Source organism: Balaenoptera musculus, chromosome 10 (genome assembly GCF_009873245.2).
Source record: "Balaenoptera musculus isolate JJ_BM4_2016_0621 chromosome 10, mBalMus1.pri.v3, whole genome shotgun sequence".
Lineage (NCBI taxonomy): Eukaryota > Metazoa > Chordata > Mammalia > Artiodactyla > Balaenopteridae > Balaenoptera > Balaenoptera musculus.
Window position 1 is genome coordinate 69940090 of NC_045794.1, and position 21679 is coordinate 69961768.

Here is a 21679-nt window from a genome sequence, read left to right on the forward strand (position 1 = left end):
CAAATCATTTTTTGCGTTCAGTTGTGTTTTACATTTCTTTAAATAATAAAGCATAACATGCCAAAAATGTTGCTTTTTTTTCCATCTTCAATATTAAATGGCTACACAAAAATTCACCAATTTTGATTTTTTTTTTTTTTTATTCACGCTGATATGACAGCTGTCACAATACAGTCTAACAAAATTGTTTCAAATGAAGTTAAGACAACTAAGCACTACTAGAGCCATCTTATGGAATAAAACAAACAAACCTTTTGGCCAACCCAATATTTTGAGTCAGCCAATTCTCTCTATTAGCATTTAGTCATTGATTAAGTATCAGACATATATGTAAAAATTATAAAGACACTGGAAGATGTTTTATTTCTCTAAAGAAGATTTAATTTTGTTCTGACAGGCAGATATTGTATAGACAGAGATCCTTTTGAGGCTTATTTTTAAGCTTTGTTAGGGCTGGTCTACTTCTGGTTTCTCTTAGGGTTGAGCCAATATAATGTCTAAACTGAGAGTGGGATATTTACCAGGTTACCTTCACCTTGTTTTTTCCTGAATTCTAATCTCTTTCTCCATAGCATCAAATGACTAAAGAAATTTCTTCTTAGCTTTTTTAGCACGCCAGCTATTGCTATTGCACTTTGAGTCTAGGTATCTCTCCAACACACATACTACTTGGAATTTGCAAACATATGAAGGGTTTATTTTATACATGACTTTGAACTCACATTTCAGTGGTTCTCTCCTCTCAGGGATCTTGGCCCTTCAATCCCAACTGCCTTGGCATCCCTACACTTTAACCTCTGTCTCTTCATTCCAGTGAAACTGCTACAAGTAGGCCTTAGATTTCTGCTTGGCTTCTCTTTCCTGTTAATAAAATTGGGGCTTTCCCTGAGGGAAAACGTGGCAGGAAATACAGGGTTCACATCCGCATGAGACTCTACTCTCTGGGATCTTAGCTTTTTGAGTCTTGACAGCTTCAATTGTTCTTGAGTACCTTCAGCTCCTTTTTTAATCCAATATTTATAGTTGTTCTCAGGCGAATCTTAATTCTAATTAAAGCTATACCAGAATAAAATGTCCAAAATGAAATGTTTATAAATATTTCAAGTCAGTGATTATTTTAAGTGTTTCAGACATTGTTCTCACCACAGTGAACAAAAGAGATAAAATCCCTGACCTCAGTGACCTTACATTCACTTAAGGTGACAGACAGTGAATAAATATATAAATATACAGAATACTGTAAGATATTGAAAATTGCTATAAAATTTTTTATAAGGAAGGTTAAGAGATAGAGCATAGAATCTGATTGGACAATCATGGGAGGCCTACATGAAGTGAAATATTTTTATAGAGATGTGAAAATAAAGTGAAGGGATAGCCATTGGGTAATATGGCACTGGGCTAAGTGGAGGGCAAGTATGGAAGCCTTGAAACAGGAACTTTTTTAGTATACTAAAGAAACAGAAAATTCACAGTAAGTAGAACTGATTAGTAGTGGAGAATAACCAGAGATAGGGAAGAAACAGAAAAATGGTCAGGGAACGGTTCACATAAAGCCTATGATATGAAGTCAAGAACTTTGAATTTTATTTCAAATGTGATAGAACATTATTATTGGGTTTTGAGCAAAGGAGTTAAATGTATTATTTGTTTTAAATGGATGAATTTGTTTGTAATACAGAGATTATAGTTTAGGGGAGCTAAGAATTAAAGCTAAATACCAATTAAGAAGGTATTATTACTTTGCCTTCCTTTGACTTTTTTTTACTCCTTTTTTTATGGCCATCACTTTATTTTAAAATCATCTTACAACTTCAGATGACATAATCAAATTACAAAAGTGTCCCTATATTTTTTGTTCTTTCTTTCTCTTACTTTCTTCTATACAACTGTAAGACATATCTAACCAGGACTTTCCTTTTATCACTTATTTAGGTCATAACAATAGTTGCCTTTGGTATAGTCTATACTTTTCTTTAAGATTTATCACAAGAGAGTTATAGTGATATACATGTATTCAAACTTATATTTTCCTTCCCAGCCAACAAATACTGAATGTTTACAGTATGGTAGGTACCGTGCTTGGTGCTAGGGTAGGTACATAGACAGATATAACATGGCCCCAAGTTTAGGAGATGTCAGAAATATATTGAATATTTTCAGCTATAAAAGAAGTAATATAAAACTTGTCTTAATAAATTAGCCTCAAACAAAAAGCCTGGATCAATCTGCCATGAAGTCTTTATATTGGTTTGTTGCCTCTCTGAAATGTGTTTTCATTTTACAAATGGTTAACCAAGGGGACACTGATAACAAAGATCACTTTGTTTTAGTTTTTATTAAGCATAGTTTACCTTAATTTTTTAGGTACCAAGAACTGTGAGGGATCTGAGGTTGTATCCTGCATGCAGTCTAACAAGTTAGGCTGCCACACTTTCATGGATGCTGGCAGAAGAAATGAGACATTTATTACTTGTCACCTCAGGCAGCAGAAGCCTCATGTTTTTATCTATTCCCTTTGCCCCCAGGTTACATAGGCAGGAATTCCCCCTTAGGAATCCGAAAGCTTAGGAAACCCTATATTTTATAAAAGGCTGCTAGCAAACCTGTTCATCCTATGCTCCAGAGGAAGTAGTTATTTTCTTATACGAGACAGCAAACAAATTTTGCCTTCTGCTCCAGAGGGAATCACTCAAAGACTATATCTTCCAAGTCTATTAGCTATAGTAACATCCTTGGAAAGATAGTCCAGAACAAAAGATGTCATAAGTCATGAAGAAATGTTAGAGACCTATGGAAAATTATCTCCCAACAATATGTACCCTTCATGTGTACATGGCAAATTTTCCCACAAGTACCCACTCCAGTGGCTACTCTGAATAATCTGACGGGCTAGGACAAAATCCATTAGGTTATCCTCATGATACATTTAATGAAGGATACTATCAATACCCCAGGCATTTCCTCTTTAAGTTTCTATATTGACCTTCTCGCTAGACTTGAGGCTTTAATCCAGGTACAGCTGCAAGTATTAGCTATTACAGACTCTTTTTGGGCCCGCAAGGAGGAAGTCGAAGGCAGTTCTGCCATCTAAAACAACCCTGGCCAGTGAATTGAAGCTGACTTGAATGCTTTCCAGGGCCATAATGGTGTTTCCTTAAATGTTTGAAGGTGATCTATGACCAGGACACCTTCCAGGTGGCATTTGTCAGCCCCATAGGATGACTGAGAATGGGAGTGGGGAAAACATGCAGGCTGCACCCTGAGGATGTGTCAATCTCGCTGGCCTGAGACATCCTATTAGGGAAAGGAAATACGTTTCATGCCCAGGAATGATCAGGAGAGAATCCAGAGTTGTCAGAATAGAACTGTATTACCCTCCATGTATTTTTTCATAATCATTACCTAGGAAGTAGCTGCAAGGGTATGATCCCTTTCTGGGGACAGCCACATTAACTGACCAAATTGCCTTATTTCGGTATGTGGACAGAAGGAAGTGAGAGTGGTGAAGTCAGACTATCAGCTCATTGTTGAGTACCTTTTGTGATGAAAGGCACATAACTGTCAGGCTCCAATGCTCCAGAAAACTGAAAAATTATACAGACGAATTTCAAGGGCCACAGTTATATGGCCAAACTTAGCTGATAGATAACCTGAAGATGTATCAAAAGTTGAGAATGAGGAGAGGGCTTAGAAAGTGAGATTTGAGATTCATAATGGGCCAAATTTCCAAACTGTAAGGATTCTGAGGTGCTACATAAGTTATTAAGAAGTATTAGAAAGAATTCTTTTGAAAATGGCATGAGGCAACTTGGATAGAAGAGGAGGAAAGTGTTGGGGCTCAGAGTTGAGGATGGTGAAGAATAAAAACGAGACCAAGACATGGCTTTTAGAATTTCTAGGACCTGTTCAACTCTAACTAACTTGTGGCTTACAGCAAATCTGATTCTAGTTTCATATGTCAAATGAAAGGATTATATTAGTTGGTATGAAAAATTTTGTACATACATATGCAAATAAACATGAATGTTATTCCCGGCTCTTCTGATAGCCTTATTTCCTAGTCTCTCAAAGTTGGATTATAGAATAATAATTTCTTCTCTGATAAAAAGTCAAATATATGTATATCTGTTCAAATGTTCAATTGTGAGTACACAGTTACAAATTTATCTAAGTTCAAGTTTATTTTTAATGTGTAAGTAAATTTGATAATAGTCTTCTAATAAACAGAAAGCTTTCCAAATTCTCAGTTGTAAATTAACAGAAGGTTTTCTTAAGCAATAATTGAAATTTGTATAAATGTCCAGTAGTAAGCATGATATATTAATATTCATTTTTTTAAACAGTAGTATATTTATAATCTTGGCCAATTCCTCCTGACATTTGAGATTTTTTTCCTCAACATACTAGGTACTGCCAAATATAGTTGATATTAATAAGCTTGAACTCATATAAATCAGTAGTCTTGGTAACCTTTTTGGTTGAGATTATGTAATTACTGAAAGTAGCTTTAGCATTTTATATTAAACCTTCTATTTATGTCTCTAGAAATTTCTAGAGACAGTGGTTCTGGAATCAACTAACACAACATTGTAAAGCAACCATACTCCAAAAAAAAATTAATTAAAAAAAAATAGAATTGTTCTGGAATCTAACAATAGTTTGTGACCTTATATTAAAAACCAAGAAAAAGTATTTTCAAAGTTTTCTGCACTTTTAGATATCAATTTAAAGAACTAATTTTTTCCCTCAAACTTCATGTAGCTTTTCCAAGGAAGAAACCTCCATCATCATCTATATGATACAGCAAAGAAATCACTGTGCTTTGTGGGACCTTGTCCTGCTGCAGAAAGAAAACAGCTGGAGTCCCAGAGAGTATAAAAAGAGGTGGTTTGGCAGGTGTTTAAGAAAAAAAGGTTGTTTGTTTATATAAAAACTAGTGCGTAAGTCAGACTCCTTGCCTGGCATTACTTGTCCTTTTCCACAGTCACTCCTCAGATAGCATATTACTTTTAAAATTTCTCTTCCAATTTTTTCATTGTGGGAAAGTACACATAACATAAAATTTACCATCTTAACCATTTCTAAGTGTGCATTCAGTGGTATTAAGTATATTCATAAAGCTGTGCTACCGTCACCACCATGCATATCCAGAACTCTTATCTTACAAAACTGAAACTATATACTTGTTAAACAATAACTCCTCATTCTCCCTTAATATACTAATGTTATAAACACCTTAATTTGCATTTACACCAGCTTAACTTCAGTAGCATCCATGAATTATTCTCCTTTATAGCTACATCTCCACCCCTTTCAGTTGTTGATGTAACAAAATTGCATCTTTATACATTGTGTGCTCCAAACATAGACTAATAATTTCTCTGAACAGACTAGTATTTTAAATCATATGGAAAAGAAAATGTGGAGTTACAAACCAAACTTTCAATAATACTAGCTTTTAAACTAAGAATTGTTTGTTTTTAAATGTATTAGTATCTTAAAAAGTGAAGTTAACAAACTGTTGTTACAATAATATTAGCTTTTATAATTTCCCATGTAGTTACTGAGATCTTTATTTCTTCATATGCCTTTTAACTGCTGCCTAGTATCCTGTCACATCAACCTGCAGAACTCTCTTTAGCATTTTTTTCAGGCCAGATCTAATGGTAATGAATTCTCTCAGCTTTTGTTTATCTGGGAGTGTCTTCATTTCTTCCTCAAATCAAAGGACAGTTTTGCCAGATATAGGATTCTTGATTGGCAGTTTTTTTTTTTTTCTTTCAGCACTTTGAATATATCAGCCCATTGCCTTCTGGATGTCAAGGATGCTGATGAGAAATCTGCTGATAATCTTGAGGATTCCTTGTACATGACAAGTTGCTTCTTACTTGGTCCTTTCAAGATTCTCTCTTTGTCTTTGTCTTTTGAAAGTTTGATTATAATGTGTCTTGGTGTGGGGCTCTTCGAGTTCATCTTACTTCAAGATCATTGAGCTTCTTGGATGTTTATATTCAGGTCTGTTATTGAATTGGGGAAACTTTTAGTCATTATTTCTTCAAATATTCTCTCTGCCCGTTTTTTTCTTTCTTCTCCTCTGACTCCCATGATGCATATGTTGGTCCATTTGATGGTGTCTCACAGGTCCTTTAGGTTCTGTTCATTTTTATTCAGTCTTTTTTCTTTCTGTTCTTTAGATTTGATAATTCCATTGCTGTATCTTCAAGTTCACTCATTCCTTTATCTGCCTACTCAGAGGCAGATCCCTCTAGTGAATCCTACCAGCGAATTTTAGTGAATTTTTCTTTTCAGTTATTGTACTTTTCAACTTCAAAATTTCTTCTTGGTTTCTTTTCAGGTTTTCTGTCTCTTTATTGATATTTCCACTTTGTTCATAGATCATTTTCTCCCTTCTTTTAGTTCTTTGAACATATTTAAGACAGTTATTTTAAAGTCTTTGTCTAGTAAATCTGCCATGAGGTCTTTTTTAGGCATAGTTTTGGTTGATTTTTTTCCTTTGAGTGGGCTGTAAATTTTCCTGCTTCTTTGTATGCCTTGTGATTTTTATTTAAAGTTAGACATTGAATCTAATAATGTGGTAACAGTGGAAATAAGATTATCTCTCTTCCCCAATGTTTGCCAGGTTTTTTGCTTTTGTTTTTATTGTTTTTGTTTTTGTTTTGATTGTTGTAGGCTGCGTCTGTGACAAGGATCAGCCTGAGTTGTAAACTCAAGGTCTCCTCATTTCTTTTCTAAGCCTGTGCCTTCCCCTGGGCATGTGTGCTGACTTTCCCCCATATATGCAGATGCTTTTGAATATCCTAGTCTTTTTTAAAATGAATATTCTAGTCCTTAGTGTTTGTTTCCCAAAAAAGGAAAAAGAGAAAAATGAAGAGGGGAGGAGTTGGGGGAAGAACACCTGCCCTTTAAATCCTCTGGAAATCACTTAGTAGGTGGGGTAAATAGTCTTACAACAATAAGGGAGGTGCCACTCACCTCTTTATACCTCTGAGATCAGAAGCAACACTCAACAGTCAGAGTACAGATCTCCAATCTTTGGAAGACAGTGTCCTCATTGTCCACCCTGGCTCCTGCAAAATGTGTGCAAGGTACTTCTAAAACACATGAATAGCTGCCTGCCTTGAGGCTGGGGAATGGAGGATAGATAGCTGCAACTGTGCTAAGGGCTGACATTTACCAAAATTAACCACAATTTACTATCCAAGTCTTCCCCAGGACATCACAAGCCTTCAGTAGACTCTAGAGTTCCAAAATGGTTACACTAGACAGATTCTGCCAGTTTAGTTGTTGTCTAGGTTGGGAGACAGGTTCCTGGTGCTCCCTACCCCACCATCTTCCCAGAATCCTCTGGCACATTGCCTTTCGTAATATTGTCTCCACATCTTCTTTTCATTTTAGCAATTTACAGAGTAAGAATACTAATTTAATGATAGCTGATATGCCTTGGGCCTTGATCTTTCTTGGCATAAATATGAATTTTCCTTTATTTGTCATACAAAAGAAAGAATTTAGAAATCTGAGCCCTCCATACTGTTTGCAATTTTGCATTAAATAGCTCTTCTTCAACCAGATATATATTCTTAAATCAGATATAACTGGTATATAACTGTGATATATATGTTAACGATCTCTGCCTAGAAGGAACTGGACAATGTACTGGTGCACAACTGTATCCTTTTTACATAGATATTCAAATAACGTGAATCTGATTAGGTTTCCTAAGACTAAATGCTGTAAGTAATGGTCTGTCATTGCGCTGCTGACCTGTAGTCAAGATGTCTTAGGCTTGCCTTTCCAATGGTTTTTCAAGAGATAGTCAAGAAGCACTGAAGCTGTATAAATGGAAAATTGCATTTAGGTCTTCTCAGATTATAGTCATTCCAGTTTTTAAAACATAAATATGTTTGATCATTTTAGAAACTTTTAAAAAACAAGTTCATTGGTATTATGATCATCCTTTTTTCTTAAAGATTCAAAAACAATTATAGAACCACAGAATATTATTTAAACCATATTAGATAATCCAAGTGAATAAAATTTAGATAATTATACCCTAAATTATACAACACGAACATAACTAATATATTTCCATTGTAGAATGATAAATTTGGAAATTACATAAATGGAATAAAGATGTTGTAAGATGAAGAGTGAAGTGACTTAAGATCATTTCAAAATTTAAATTTATATTTTTATCATTCAAGCTCTTGAACTAGAGAATATAATATCAGGAACCATGTTCTGTATATTGCCACAAAATTCTTTTTTCCATCTATTCAGAAAATTCGTGAAATGTTGAACTAAAGTTAAGTAAAAGCTGTCTTACAGATGGTATTTACAGAAAATTGATACTAATATGTTAAAATACTATAAATTTTTAATGGTGAGGTTTGATGGAAAATATTATATTTTGCATAATAAAGAGCTAAAGGATTATTTCCCTCAGTTACATCTAGAGTTGGCTCAGAGTCATAGTTCTCAAACAGTTAAATACACTGAACAATCTGCACGTCTCATTTTTTAGAGCATGTGAGTACTCAAGGCTTTACTTTATTCCACTTCGGGATGAAAACTCTTATCCCATTTTTTAGAATGTTTGCATTAAACAGATACATAACATCTCACAAGAGTGAGCAAGTAGCAGATTTTCCTCTAAATAAAAATGCTGAAATACTTTCTTTACATGTGTAGTATATAAGACAATTTAAAAGAATCTTTGTAAAAGTTATGCAAACTAAATTATGTACATTAATGTTATTATTTGTGCAGGCTGCCTTAGAGAAGGAATGGCTTGCTTTAGATTCCGCCCGCTTCCCTTCACAAACACTGCTTCTTCCAAACCAGCTGCACTGGCCAAAGGTAACATGTCATGGAAACCTCTTAGTGCTCGATCTTTGCTCATTTCTTAAGGTTATGCTCTGCTGCAGTGATTAATAATACAATTTATTGACTTGAAAAACACAATTACTTTTAGAAGCCTCTGACTTCCTCCTCATCCCCAGATGTAATTTTTCATGTAGCTTTTCTTTCATTTGCTCCTGATTTTTTTCTTTATTTTGGATTTCTTTCAACACTTTATTTCACAGTAGCAAAAAAAAAAAAAAGATATGCTTCAGCTGCATAAAATCACTAGTTGACAGCACTTTAAAAATACAAAAATATGCATTAAAAGGGCAACAGCTGAAGATTCTCAGTCAGAGGTCAATGGACTGCAATATCTGTTATTTATTTGATAATCTTTGAAGTTTTTGTTTTCTAAATTTTTTTCATGATCTTTGCAATTAATCATTCTGTATATGCAAACTATACCAAAAGCATATCTCTCATGACTACAACAAAGGACATTTGTATGTATATTCCATAAATTTCATTTGATTATAATTTTTAATTTTTATATGAGTTTTTCTTAGGCTACTCAGTAATATGCATGTAAAGTAATACAATATACATGCTAGATTTTTTTCAATTTATTTTATACTTATGTACATTTTTTTCTGATAAGTTCTCTGGAACCTTAAAATCTGATGATACTTCACTTAATTTACCAAGTCATCCAGCTCAAGCATGGATGTATAATGAGAAAGAAAATTTGTTTTCATCGGAACACACACACTTTAATAGCAGGTAAGCTAAATTGCTCTTTTAGAGGATCAACCTCTAATGAATGACAAGAATATTATACTGTTTACAAAAGTAGTAAGATGATGAAAAGAGGTATGAATTTGTTAAAAATATAATGATTTTATGGAGTTTTCAGTGTAAGTAAAATGTGTGATGTAAGTTTATTAAAGCAAATACAAAACTTAAGTGTCAGTGAAATAATGTTAACTGTTGTAAACAAATGAACTTTTAAATACTGCTATATAGGTAGAGATAAGGGTTAGAATAAAAATTCCAATCCTGTGTTTCTTTCAACGAAAGGATTGAAATATGCTTCAAGTAATTGAAATGTAAACATTTTAAATTAATGGCAGACTTTTATTACTTTTCAAGATAAAGTTTTTCTGTAACTTAAATGTATTTTATTTCCGAGTTTGAGACAACATAAACAGCTTGTAGTTTTAAAAAGTGCTGATACACTTGTGTTGATTCAGTTAAGTGTGGTTTTTTCCTATTGCTAGATCAGAAAATAGAACTTTATCCAGGACACCTGAATCAAAGACCAGCAGAAAGAGTTTGCTAAAATCTGAAAAAGAAGAAAAAATTTCAGAAGAATGGTATGTGGTCGGTCTGTTTTACACTAAACTATTAAGAAATTGAGAAATGTTTAAATATCCAAAGCAGATATTTTTCAAGATTTCAAGAATACCTTTATTAGTTTTTAAGAAACCATACCTCTGTTAAATTACAGATTCTTAAATGGGAATTCAAATTTGTTTTGGTATGATATAATTCAGATATGTGTGTTTATATGTAAGTGCATATATAAATATAGTCTGGGGATTTTTTACCTTTATTAAATTTAATCTTTTAATAGGGGCTTTAAGGATATTTCTACTGCTCAGCAAATGCTGAAGAGAGCACAGAAAATGAAATCAAAGAAATTAAGGAAAAAATTAGGTGGGTAATCAATGATCTTTGCATAACTATGTATCTGACATTGAAGATAAAATCTTTTAAACTATTTTTTAGCAAATTGTATTTAATGAGAATATAAATGAAATGCACAGATATGAGAATGTCCAAGGTAATAATTCCATAAAAAAAGAACAAGAAAACTTAGAGAAAATTATGATATTACATTTAATGATTTATTATACTCTTAAATGCTATTTTCACTTTTCCCCTGTTTCTTAGCTACTTGGCTATTGATTTTTCTATCTATTGTGCACTGAGAATTATGCTGTAATTGGTTTCGAAGCTGGTTCATCTCAGCAAATGTTGATTCTAAAGAGCGTCTGCTTCGTGTGATTATTCCTTTGTGTGTTTTTAAATTGCTTGATTATTCAGTAAACTATTTCTATAAATTCATCAGTTCCATGAATATCAGCTATGAAGACTTCACAACTTGACACTTTGGAAAAGGAGCACAGTGTATATCTTTTGTGATTATGCTGAACTTGTGAAATGTTCAAAGGCATCTTTTCTTCTATTCCATTTGCCAGGCTATTCAAATCATTTGTCTTTCTTTGGACACCTCTAATCATTTTATTAAAATTACTTAATATGTGGAGTGGTTTATAGATGTCAGAGCAAGAAATTGGTTGTTATGAATTTATAACCATAATTAAAACAATTTAAAATTATTTGTATATTTCATATAACTTTGCATTTACTTAAAACTTTATATTTACTCATGGACTCATAGGCTCAATATAAGCAACATGACTTTTTTTTTAATCTGTTTTGAGTTTCTCTCACTCATCAGTTTCTTTTATAAAGATCTTAATGTCAGTGAAATGTTTCCATAAAAGTAACATTACTCCTGAGAAGAGCAAGGAATCTATATTTATCCTATAGTTCTAGCTTATATCAGCATACAAAAAAGCACTCAGATTAATTTTTATCTTTATTAATTTTTTTAATCAGTTCAATTATAGAATTCTAAGAAATATGTATATTTAATTTTTAAAAGCAGATATAAAAATAACCAAGATACTGTTGGTTTCTAAGTAATAACTGTTATTTGTTGGCACAGCACTTACTAGCCATTGATAAATTACTGATGACTCAGTTTTATATTCCTAAATGTTCAACTTTCCTTTTTTGGCATTATATTAATGATATCTTAATTTTCCCTTTTATCTTTTTGAGATAGCTATAATGTTTTTTGTTGTGTACTAAACGTTTGTCAATGTTAAAATATTGAAATTTTAAGCATTTTTAGAGAAAATGTAAATATGTGCTCTGTTTGTCAACTTGCTTTATGCCTCCTGTACTCTTGTAAACTCCTACTAAGTTCATCAGGGCTCTGTGGTGGTTTCCCAGGGAAATACAACCCCAAACCCTTAATGATGATGAGACTCTCAGTTCCAGGGAAGTGGAATTCAGTAAATCGAGGTAGTTTGATAATGTTATATTGCTTTGATATATTTTTCTACTCATTTTCAACAGTATCAAAAACAATGTTTAAATCAATGTTTTGAGAAAAATAAAAGTTACTGAAACTCCTGGAGCAAGTTCAAATACCAGAAGTGGCTTAAGAACTGATTCAGCCAACGTTCAACAAATAATTATTATTTATTTAGTTCAAGATCTAGTTTCTTAGATACTTACAGTGTTTGCAATGTCTGTGATAGTGAAGGTAAGGAAAATTTTATCTTGTTGGAATCTGTCTCTGGAAATATATAGATGTTTCTTGCTAATTCTTGTAACTGAGGGGTTTTTTTTAGGTTGAGTACATTTTTAATTGATCAGCATAGTAAATAATATTTTTTAGAAAAATTTTAATAAGGAATATATGCTCATACATAAAAATCATTGCTTTAATGGCCAAAAATTAGACATAATTATTAGGAAGCAAAAATTAAACCTCTTTTTATCTGTCACAAGGGGGCATGGTAGGGTAACAAATGAAAAAGGACATCCAAGTTAACACCCACATCTTAAATTTAACATTTTGACAGTGGTCATTAAGCATGACCTGTTAGGTAAAAATCCAAAATGGCAACTGTACCATTTTTATGGGGATATTTACTCTAACTACATGATTGTAAACCAAATTGCATTCTTATTACTGTGTGAGGTTTTGTGTCTTTACATTAAGCTTTTGTTTTGCTTCTGTTTTATCAAAATAGTATTAGATTGATGAAATAAAAGCAAGTTTTTAAAAATTTGAATTCTGAAGTGTAAAACTTAATGATGACCTTTAAATCCTCCTCACTCTTTTTCTCTGCTCCCCCCTCACAACATATACACAGAATAGAAATAGTCAAGGTAAGATTAAAGATGAAAAAGAAAATCAGTGGGATCCTCTACAATTATGATACTTTCATCTTTAGTAGGTTGATGATGTAGAATTTATGTCATTTTGTATATGTGAGCAAATCATTTAAGACTCAGTAACTCCGTCTGTCTTCTTACAGAATAAAGAATTTTCTAGTATTAATGCAATCAGTTTGTGCTATGCTGTTAACTTATTTGAATCTGCCTAAAATAATGGCCATAATTTTAAACTTTTATTACTCACTAATAAATTTAAATGATTTTTAGATACTTAAATTCTGTTAAATACTTTAAAAATTTACAAGTAATTTTCAAATATGCATATATATGTATATATCTTACATGCACAACTTGCCAAGTTGAAAATTTCAAGCCACCAGAGGGCAACATTTTTCGTAAAACTGTTGGAGACTAACCAGCTCTGTGTGGGTAGGGAGGGTGTCAAGTGGGGCAGTCAGAGAATAGAAAATTAAATGGAATCCCTAAAATCTAACAAAGCACTAATCCTCGTGGAGGTGGGTCATAAATGCACGAAGTGTGGAAGCTTTAATTCAAATTTCATGCCATGAAAAACCTTAGAGCAACTTGCTCAGTAGCGAGCTCTTAATAATATTTCCTGTTTGTGTCTTGTACCTATAGTTATTTAGCCAAGGGATATGAGTCAACAATATTTGATTTAAGATGAGAGTGAAAATAGGGCAGAAAGTAGGGGGTTAGTTATTTGAAGAAAGTTGCAGATAGAGGAAGAATACCACTGAGGTTGCTGATTAATGAAGAAGCAAGGGGCTGAGAAAGCAAGCAGTGTGGGCAGCCATCAGAGGACACTCAGTATTGATGACTTCCATTAGGATAAATGAGGTCATCTGCTTTAAACAGAAGAGAGAGGAGGGCGAGAGGGAGGGGGAGGAGGAATTAATTAGAAGCCACAGGATGGAATCTAAAATTGTGAGGAGTTACCATGATTTACTTAGTTTGGTTTTGGCTTCTAATTGTTGTTATTCCTAGTAAGTCATTGCTGTTTCCCTCATGATGGACATAAGTGTGAGCCTGTAATGACTGGTCTTGTGTTTGTGGGTTTTTGTTTGTCTTTTTGTTTTTACTGTTGCATCATGCATGGAAGTAATTTCAGAATCTGGTGATCTGGGTTGGAATTTAGCAGGGAAGTTTAGAGTTTAGTACTGCAGTGAAGAACATCATGTGTAAGGTGAGAGTTGCTGGGTTGTTGAAAACCCGAGGGTCAATATCCTAAAGTTAGTGAGCATAATTGGTAGCAAGACTGAGATGAGCCAGATGGAGAAAGAGAGTGAGTGAGTGCTTTTGATGTGGAGCACTCCTGAGAGAGGACAGGTTTTGAGTATAGGGATTTTGGTGGAGAGCAAATGGTAAGAAGTTTAAGGGCTAAGAATATAAGGATGAAGACATAACGTGGCTTTCCAACATTTATAATATTTATGCATATCAAATTTCAAATTTCATAGTTAGAAGAAAGAAAGATCAGGATGAAGCAGACAAGGTTAATTTTGTTATAAACGTAGAGCCACCACTAGGGATTAGAATCATCCTGCAGCTGGTAGTAACACCTAGCACTGTTTCAAGTACATGTTAAGCATTCAATAAATATTTGCTGAATTTATTTCAATGAAGAAAAAAGCTTGAGACTGTGTTAGCAACACTTAGTTATAGCCAAGAATTAAGCCAGGTAGAAAATAATTAAAGCTAACTTCTTAATGTGAATTAAACAGTTCATGGGCTATAGCAAAGAGATTGGGTTGCAAAATGATAAGGTAATTAAGAAATGTTAAGGAAGGATCAAAAGGGAACAGCTTAGACAAAACTGTGACAAAATGAAGTTTATTGCTGATTTATTTTGTTTACCTTAGTGATTCCCAAAAGGAACTTAAAAGAATTTTGATCAAATGTTACTTTGTTGTGCTCTGAACAAAACAATAAGAAAACTTATTTGAATACTAAGATCCTGGAGGACCCAGTCTCCACTTGTTCCCCACCAAATTCCCTGAACCTAATACCATGGTAGATGTTCAATAAATAACTGTTAACCAAATCAGCAGTAGGTTAGCTAAAAGTCACTAAAGACATTTGACTCTGTGTATGCGTATGAACTGTGTGTATTTTATAGTCATTTAAATATATGTTTATATTTGAGAAGGCAAATTTAAATTAGTAAATAATACTCCTTATAAAAATGAACTATAGCTAGTCATTCAATCTTAGCATAAAACTTATTTGACAACACTGCTCTACGTGGCACATGCAGAAAATGGATAATAACCAGATTTTCACGTATGTCGTTAATGAGAATAAGATAAACCAGTGAGCTAAGATTAGGGTTATAGAAACTGTGAAGAGATTGCACAGGGGATGGAATAATTTTAAGGATATTATAATGCCTAAATAAAATTGTTACTTAAATGAGGTAATGGATAGAAAGTGTTGAGTACAGAGCCACATACATAATGGAAAGTCAGCTTACTTATGGGTTTCTTTAACTATACGATAAAGATGTATTTAAAACCTATTTTCCAGATACTGAGCAAGTCATACTGGGAGATAAAAAATTTAAAAAACAACAACATTGACCTGCCATTGATGATTGCTGAGGAGTAGATTTAAATGACTTTGTAATGCTCTTTACAATATCCTTGTATCCTGGCTTTCTTACTTGATTGTGTATTTTTTGAGGGTAACAGTAGTATCATTTATGGTGGTCTTTTTGGGTACTATCAGAATCAAGTGATTTTTTTTCCCATCTAGAATTACTATATTTTTTGCTTCTTATCATTATTCCTTATTATTATTCCTTAGCAATTTGAATTAATATGTTTTTAATCAGTTTAAGGTGATGCAATCAGAATGTTTTGAAATACAAAGATTGAAAATGTAGCACTCTTTATGTGCTCTTGATGAATAAAATGATTTTATTGAGTAAATTGAGCTAGACAACTCTTCTAAATATTTTATATGTGTTAAATTATTTAATCATGATAATAGTGTGAGGAAAGTGCTGTCATTATCCATGTTTTACATATTAAGAAATCAAGTCATAGAGAGATTGTTATTTGCCCAAAGCAGTGCCAAAGAACTTATACAAGATCCATTGCTTTTATTTCATGTGCTATACTGAATAAAATCAAGTCAGTTATGGATCCATCTATCTATTTCCTATATGTCCCACCTTATTCAAATAGCAATGATTTAAGATCTTTTCCAAGGATATAGTAAGTTGGAAATATTATTGTTGTTTATGTTTTAATTATATGCTTACTAGCTGCCCTTTATTGAGCACCTACACTTATGTCTTGCTGCTTTACACACATTATCTCATTAATTCTCAGAGTAATATTTCAAAGTCAGCATTATTGGACAAAAACGGAGGCAGAGGGTGAGACCAATTTGTCCAGAATCATACAACTAGTAAAAGTTGGAGTTTGGATCTAAGCCAGATCTGTCGAATTGTAATATTTTTGCTCAGGAAATACATAGCTCAATTAAAAAGGCAAGAAAGTCAGGAGAATGTGTAGAAAGATCAGCAGGTTATAATAAGGTATCGTAGAGTATGTAAACCCATGATAATCTGCCTTCCCTGACTGACTAATGCTCTTTTTAACAGGTCATTCTTTTTTTTTTGTAAATGACTTAAGTGATATATAATACTTATTCAATTAAATATATAGACAGTTTTTTTATTATTCTTATTGATAGTTCATATTGAATTCATATAGAAGCACCCAACTCTTATAATACCTTAGGTCACTTATAATTATGAGATGTATCCAAATATTGACCAATATCTTTCCTAATCTGAAATATATAATCTCTCTGAAACACGTAAATCATGCTTAGCAAGGGTAAATTATTACTGGAAGACTAATGGAAATCTTCAATATGCACATGCTTGAGAAATAACTCTGCAGATACTCTTCTGCAATTCACGTTCTAAAAAACGTGCTACTTTAGCATTTAATTAAAATATGTAATTTGGGTTTTATGATATTTTGAATCTTATTTTTTCATTTAGCATATTCACTTCTATTGCACTAGATAGTAATCGAAGATTCTTAAGGTCTCTTTTTGTAAAATGATGTAAGATATTAATAAAATGTATGCTGCCCTGAATTGTGGTTTTATGTTAACCTACTTCATTTATTTTTTTATTGAGGTATCATTGACATACAATGTTGTACAATGTCAGTAGGTATATAAACCTACTTTAAATGCAGAACTTTCCACTCCTTATTCTACTCCCTGTTACTTATTTCACTATTTTCTTTTCTTACAGTTCTTCAACAAGCAAAAACCTTTTGTCTTAATTCAACCACACTAAATCCCTAATTTCACATTCCATAGAACCATTTATTATCAATAAAAAATTATAGCGCCCTACATTTACAATTATTCTATTTATTTTGTAAAATTAATAAATTCAGAATTCTCTTGTCTATAAAAAATACTTAGAATTTATACATCTTCATTATGTAAAATATCATACATCAAGGCAAACAAAAAATCATTCATTTATCTTTAAAACTATTGAAAATTATATTTTATCTGTTTCTTATCTCATTATTTGTCTTGTTTCCATCTCCTATATCTTAGCTCCTTAGAGTTTAGAGAATTAAAAATGTAGGGTATATGGTTTTTCCTGTAACAATAGATTTTATCTACATGTATTTATGAAGAGTTTACCTTATTCCAGCAGAAATGTCAGGAATTTAACAAAGGAGCTAAAATAATAAACAGTAAAACAACTCTGTAAGTAAAAAGATGATGCCATAACTGGAAAATGTAAATGTAAATTTTTTCTAATTATTAGTATTTCTGCCCTGTCTATAAAGTATTGGCTATATGCTTAATCAGATAACCAAGAATATATAAATGTTGCTTACTTTTTCATATTATAAAGCTTTTAAAAATAACATCATAATCAATTTCACAGAACTTTGTAGAATGGCTATTATTTTTAATATTATTATAAAAAAATGTATAGCGATTTCAGAGAAGGAAAAAACTAGAGCTGAGCTTTTGTCTTATTTTTCTCATTTTGTCTAGATCCCACTGTGCGCCTAGCATTATTCAAAAACAATGAAAATAAAGTATCTGATACAAAGTCACCAAAGAAAGCACAGCCACAAAGAGATGGCTACTTTGAAGGTATGATTTAATCACAGATATATAGAAAAGTAAAAAAGATGGAAAATTGTATTTAAAGCAAATTTTAAAAGTCCTCACTACCCCTAAAGTACATATATAAAAAATTATGTATAAAATATAATTAAGTAAAAGTCAAAATATGGCTCTTGGAGCTAAAATACTAATTTGGTGTCTTGATTCATTAGCATAGTAGTTTAGTATTTGTATACATGCTTATACAAATTTAAATTCTTTGTATTTTTATGTGAAAGTCTTATAATGCTGTATCATCAGTGTTGCTAATTATATTTAAATTTGACACTGACAGATAATGTCACCCTATATCAATGGAAGTGAGTACATGTTGAAATGACATTCTAATATATTTACTGCCAATATATACAAATTGCATTAAACATTATGAATTAAACTCTGGAATTTTAAATATTTTACTACATTTGAAGCTTGTCCAACTCACTTCTTGGGTAAAGGAGCTGCATATCTAAGTGGCAGATTGTATTCCTTATTTCAGCATTCAGAACAATTATGGACTTATATTATTAATCAGAAATATTTAAATGTAATAGAGCAGCAAATATGACTTAAAGCTAGTTTGCTATTGCTTTATCTTTAATATTAAAATGGTCATAATTTTGCCTACAGTTTTGGATTGTAATTTCTAATAGGAAAAAATGGAGTCAAATATTTCGAATGGAAGTGAACTATTCAGAAATTTTAATACTTTGTCTTCTGTACATTTTAAATAAATCTTAAAAGTTATGCATCATTATAGCATGACTGAAAATAGATACATTTTAATTTAAATTTCTATTCAGTAAGGTCTCAATTAAAGAAAAATTTGATAGTTACCAATTTTATATTTATTCAGAGATACCTACTAAGTATGTAGGGGTGGAAGACATTGGGTCTAGAATTTTCTTTAAGTATATAGTAATAAAAATATGCCTAGAAAGATAGGTAAAGCAAGTCTGGCAAATTATTGAAATTGTTAGATCAATAGATGACGGTATAAGGAGGTTTGTTTTACCATCCAATTTTTTTTAATATTTAAAATTCTCCATAGTAAAACATTAAAAATGTGATGACCAATGAAGGTGTAAAAAATCAAAATTATTGCAAAAAATGTTTATGGATTAGTATTTTAATAGAATTAAAAAATACTTTCAGTGTAAAATAAGGCTTCAGTTTTAATCAGGGCTCATTTCTTTTAACAGTCTTAACTTCACCATTTCACTGTTTTTGAAAGGAAGAGTAGAAATTCTGCTAAAATCAATAACAACTCCACAGATATTACCTCTTAAGTAGTATAGCACTGTTACTTTAGAAAGGATATGCCTAGGAAGAAAGATAATTGGGGCATTTTTGCCCTTTAAATTAGCATGTACTTTAGAACCAGGAGGAAGAAATCTATCCCAACCTGTTCTGTTACATTTTCTTTTATCCTATGAAAGGTGAAGATATGTTACCATCAAGAATAATATATATGTATACAGTATAACTATTGATTTGTATACTAAAATAAAATATGCCAGAAGAAGTTCAAATAGTGATAGAAATAAAGTGGAACACTTCTGTATACGCTTTATGATACAATGTGCATTTTTGTTTTCTTTCCTCCATATGAAATGTGTTTAGTTTACTTTTTTCTTTTTAAACCTCAAGTACATTTGGCATGTCATTAATTTCACTGAATGGTCTTTATGTATGTACCATATATTCTAGTGACTAATAGTTATTTTAAGGCATTTTTTTTTTGAAGGAATGGGCTTGGCAAAAATGATTGTGTGTAGAAGAACATTATTTTCCCTAATTAATATGTTTATTTCTGCCCCCTCTTTTAAGGGGAAAAGAGTAAGGCAAAGATTATTTGATTATTGCTGGCCACGTTGAACCCCATGTTATGTTTAACTGCTGCTCTGGCCTCATCCACCTCCTAGACTCATACTCTTTATTTTCTGACTGGCCACAGAGGCCAGTCAGCTTCCAAGTTAGCAACCTGACTAACCACAGCTTCCCAGTGGAGGGCGCATTTTTAAACCAGGTGTTTTGAGATACAATCTATATAGTATACAATGTACCTGTCCTGAGTATGATTTGATAAATTTCAATATATTTATAGTTATACAACCTAAATCTAATATAATTTTAATCTAATTAAAATCACCACAATCTAATTTTAAAACATTGGAAAAACTTTGCTTTCCCTTAAAAAATTCAAATAAAATTAACAATTGGGTATATTACCCCCAAAAGTGAGGGAGATCAGAATTAAATTTTACTGTAGGTTTAGATTGAATGACTCTATGTGGAACAGTATCTCAATATATTTGTATGCCGGCACTGTAATAATTTTCTTGGTTTTGTTGGAATTAGATGATAGTATTATTTGAATATTTTTTCTATAATGCACATATATTTTATAATAACTTTGATTTTTAAAAAAACTAAATTTAAAAATACTTCACATTGCAATGTTGCCTATGTGGGATTTTCATGATTCCTCTTATAAATTGTACTAAAATGCTTTGATTTTTTTTTTTTTTTTTTGTCTTTATCTGGATGTCACTAGCAGGACAGAGAGGATGGTAGATATACTCTATTGGTCTGGGATTTAAAATATGCTTAAATATGAGGAATATTTAATATGAAATATCAAAATATGCTTAAATATGGGGAATATTTAATATGAAATGTCAAATTATATTAAATGACGTAAGGTAAGTTATACCCTTTTAACAGACCATGTTTTACAAAATATCTTTATATTTTGCTATATTCATGACTTGCTGGCAATTTTTGTCTAGCTGCCCTTAACCCTTAAGACCATTTAGACCCTTCACTCAGACCTAAGGCTGAAGAATCTTTGACCACACCTGTTCTCAGGGTAACCTCATACATGTGCCATGTGTCAGATATCAGTTAGTTTTTCCTATGATATGCAATTTAAGAGCCTGAGCACTTTACAGATTCAACACTGGTTTACTTGATTTATTTGCTTATTTATTTATATTTGTTTAATGTCCGGTACTTGTCTTGGTTTATTCTGTATCACCAATGATTTCTACTTAAGTTTCAATATCTGATCTCACCTTAGAATGTAAAACATTTTTAAATTATTACCTTAAATATTTTCCACCAAGTTTATTTTTTTGGTTTCAAATGTTCAATTTGGAGCCCTTACGTCACTCTTCTCTGGCTATCACTGCTATAAAAAGAAGCATAGCTTAATGGATGTTAAGTGTAGATTCTAGAGTTGGTCAAACACAGTTTGAATCTTGATTCCACCTTTTATTGGCTGTGTGGCCTTGGGGACATTATTTAACTTCCCTGTTTAGCATTATTTTTTCACCTGTACAATTGGATACTAATAGTACCTACTTGTTGGGGATTACATGAGATCCTACTTGTGAAATACTTGAAGCACACAGTATAAATACATAGTAAGTGCTCAAAACTTGTAATCTTTGACAACAGTCATTTTTAAAGTATAGGTGTGGTGTTTTGTTGTTGTTGTTGTTGTTGTTTGTCTTGTTTGCAATTGGTAGTATTTACTGTATTTCTTGCTAGGTACTGTGCTAAGAGTTTTATTTAAACTCTCTGGTTC

The 21679-nt window shown here is 32.1% G+C and overlaps 1 protein-coding gene across 1 annotated transcript in view; it reads left to right on the forward strand.

The window, feature by feature from the left end:
- The window catches only part of LRRIQ1 (leucine rich repeats and IQ motif containing 1), a 191651-nt gene that overhangs the window by 111086 nt on the left and 58886 nt on the right, over positions 1–21679 (forward strand). The window contains 5 exon segments of the mRNA XM_036866543.1: positions 8791–8880; positions 9524–9645; positions 10143–10238; positions 10499–10581; positions 17974–18075. Coding sequence (XP_036722438.1) covers positions 8791–8880; positions 9524–9645; positions 10143–10238; positions 10499–10581; positions 17974–18075 — 493 coding nt within the window.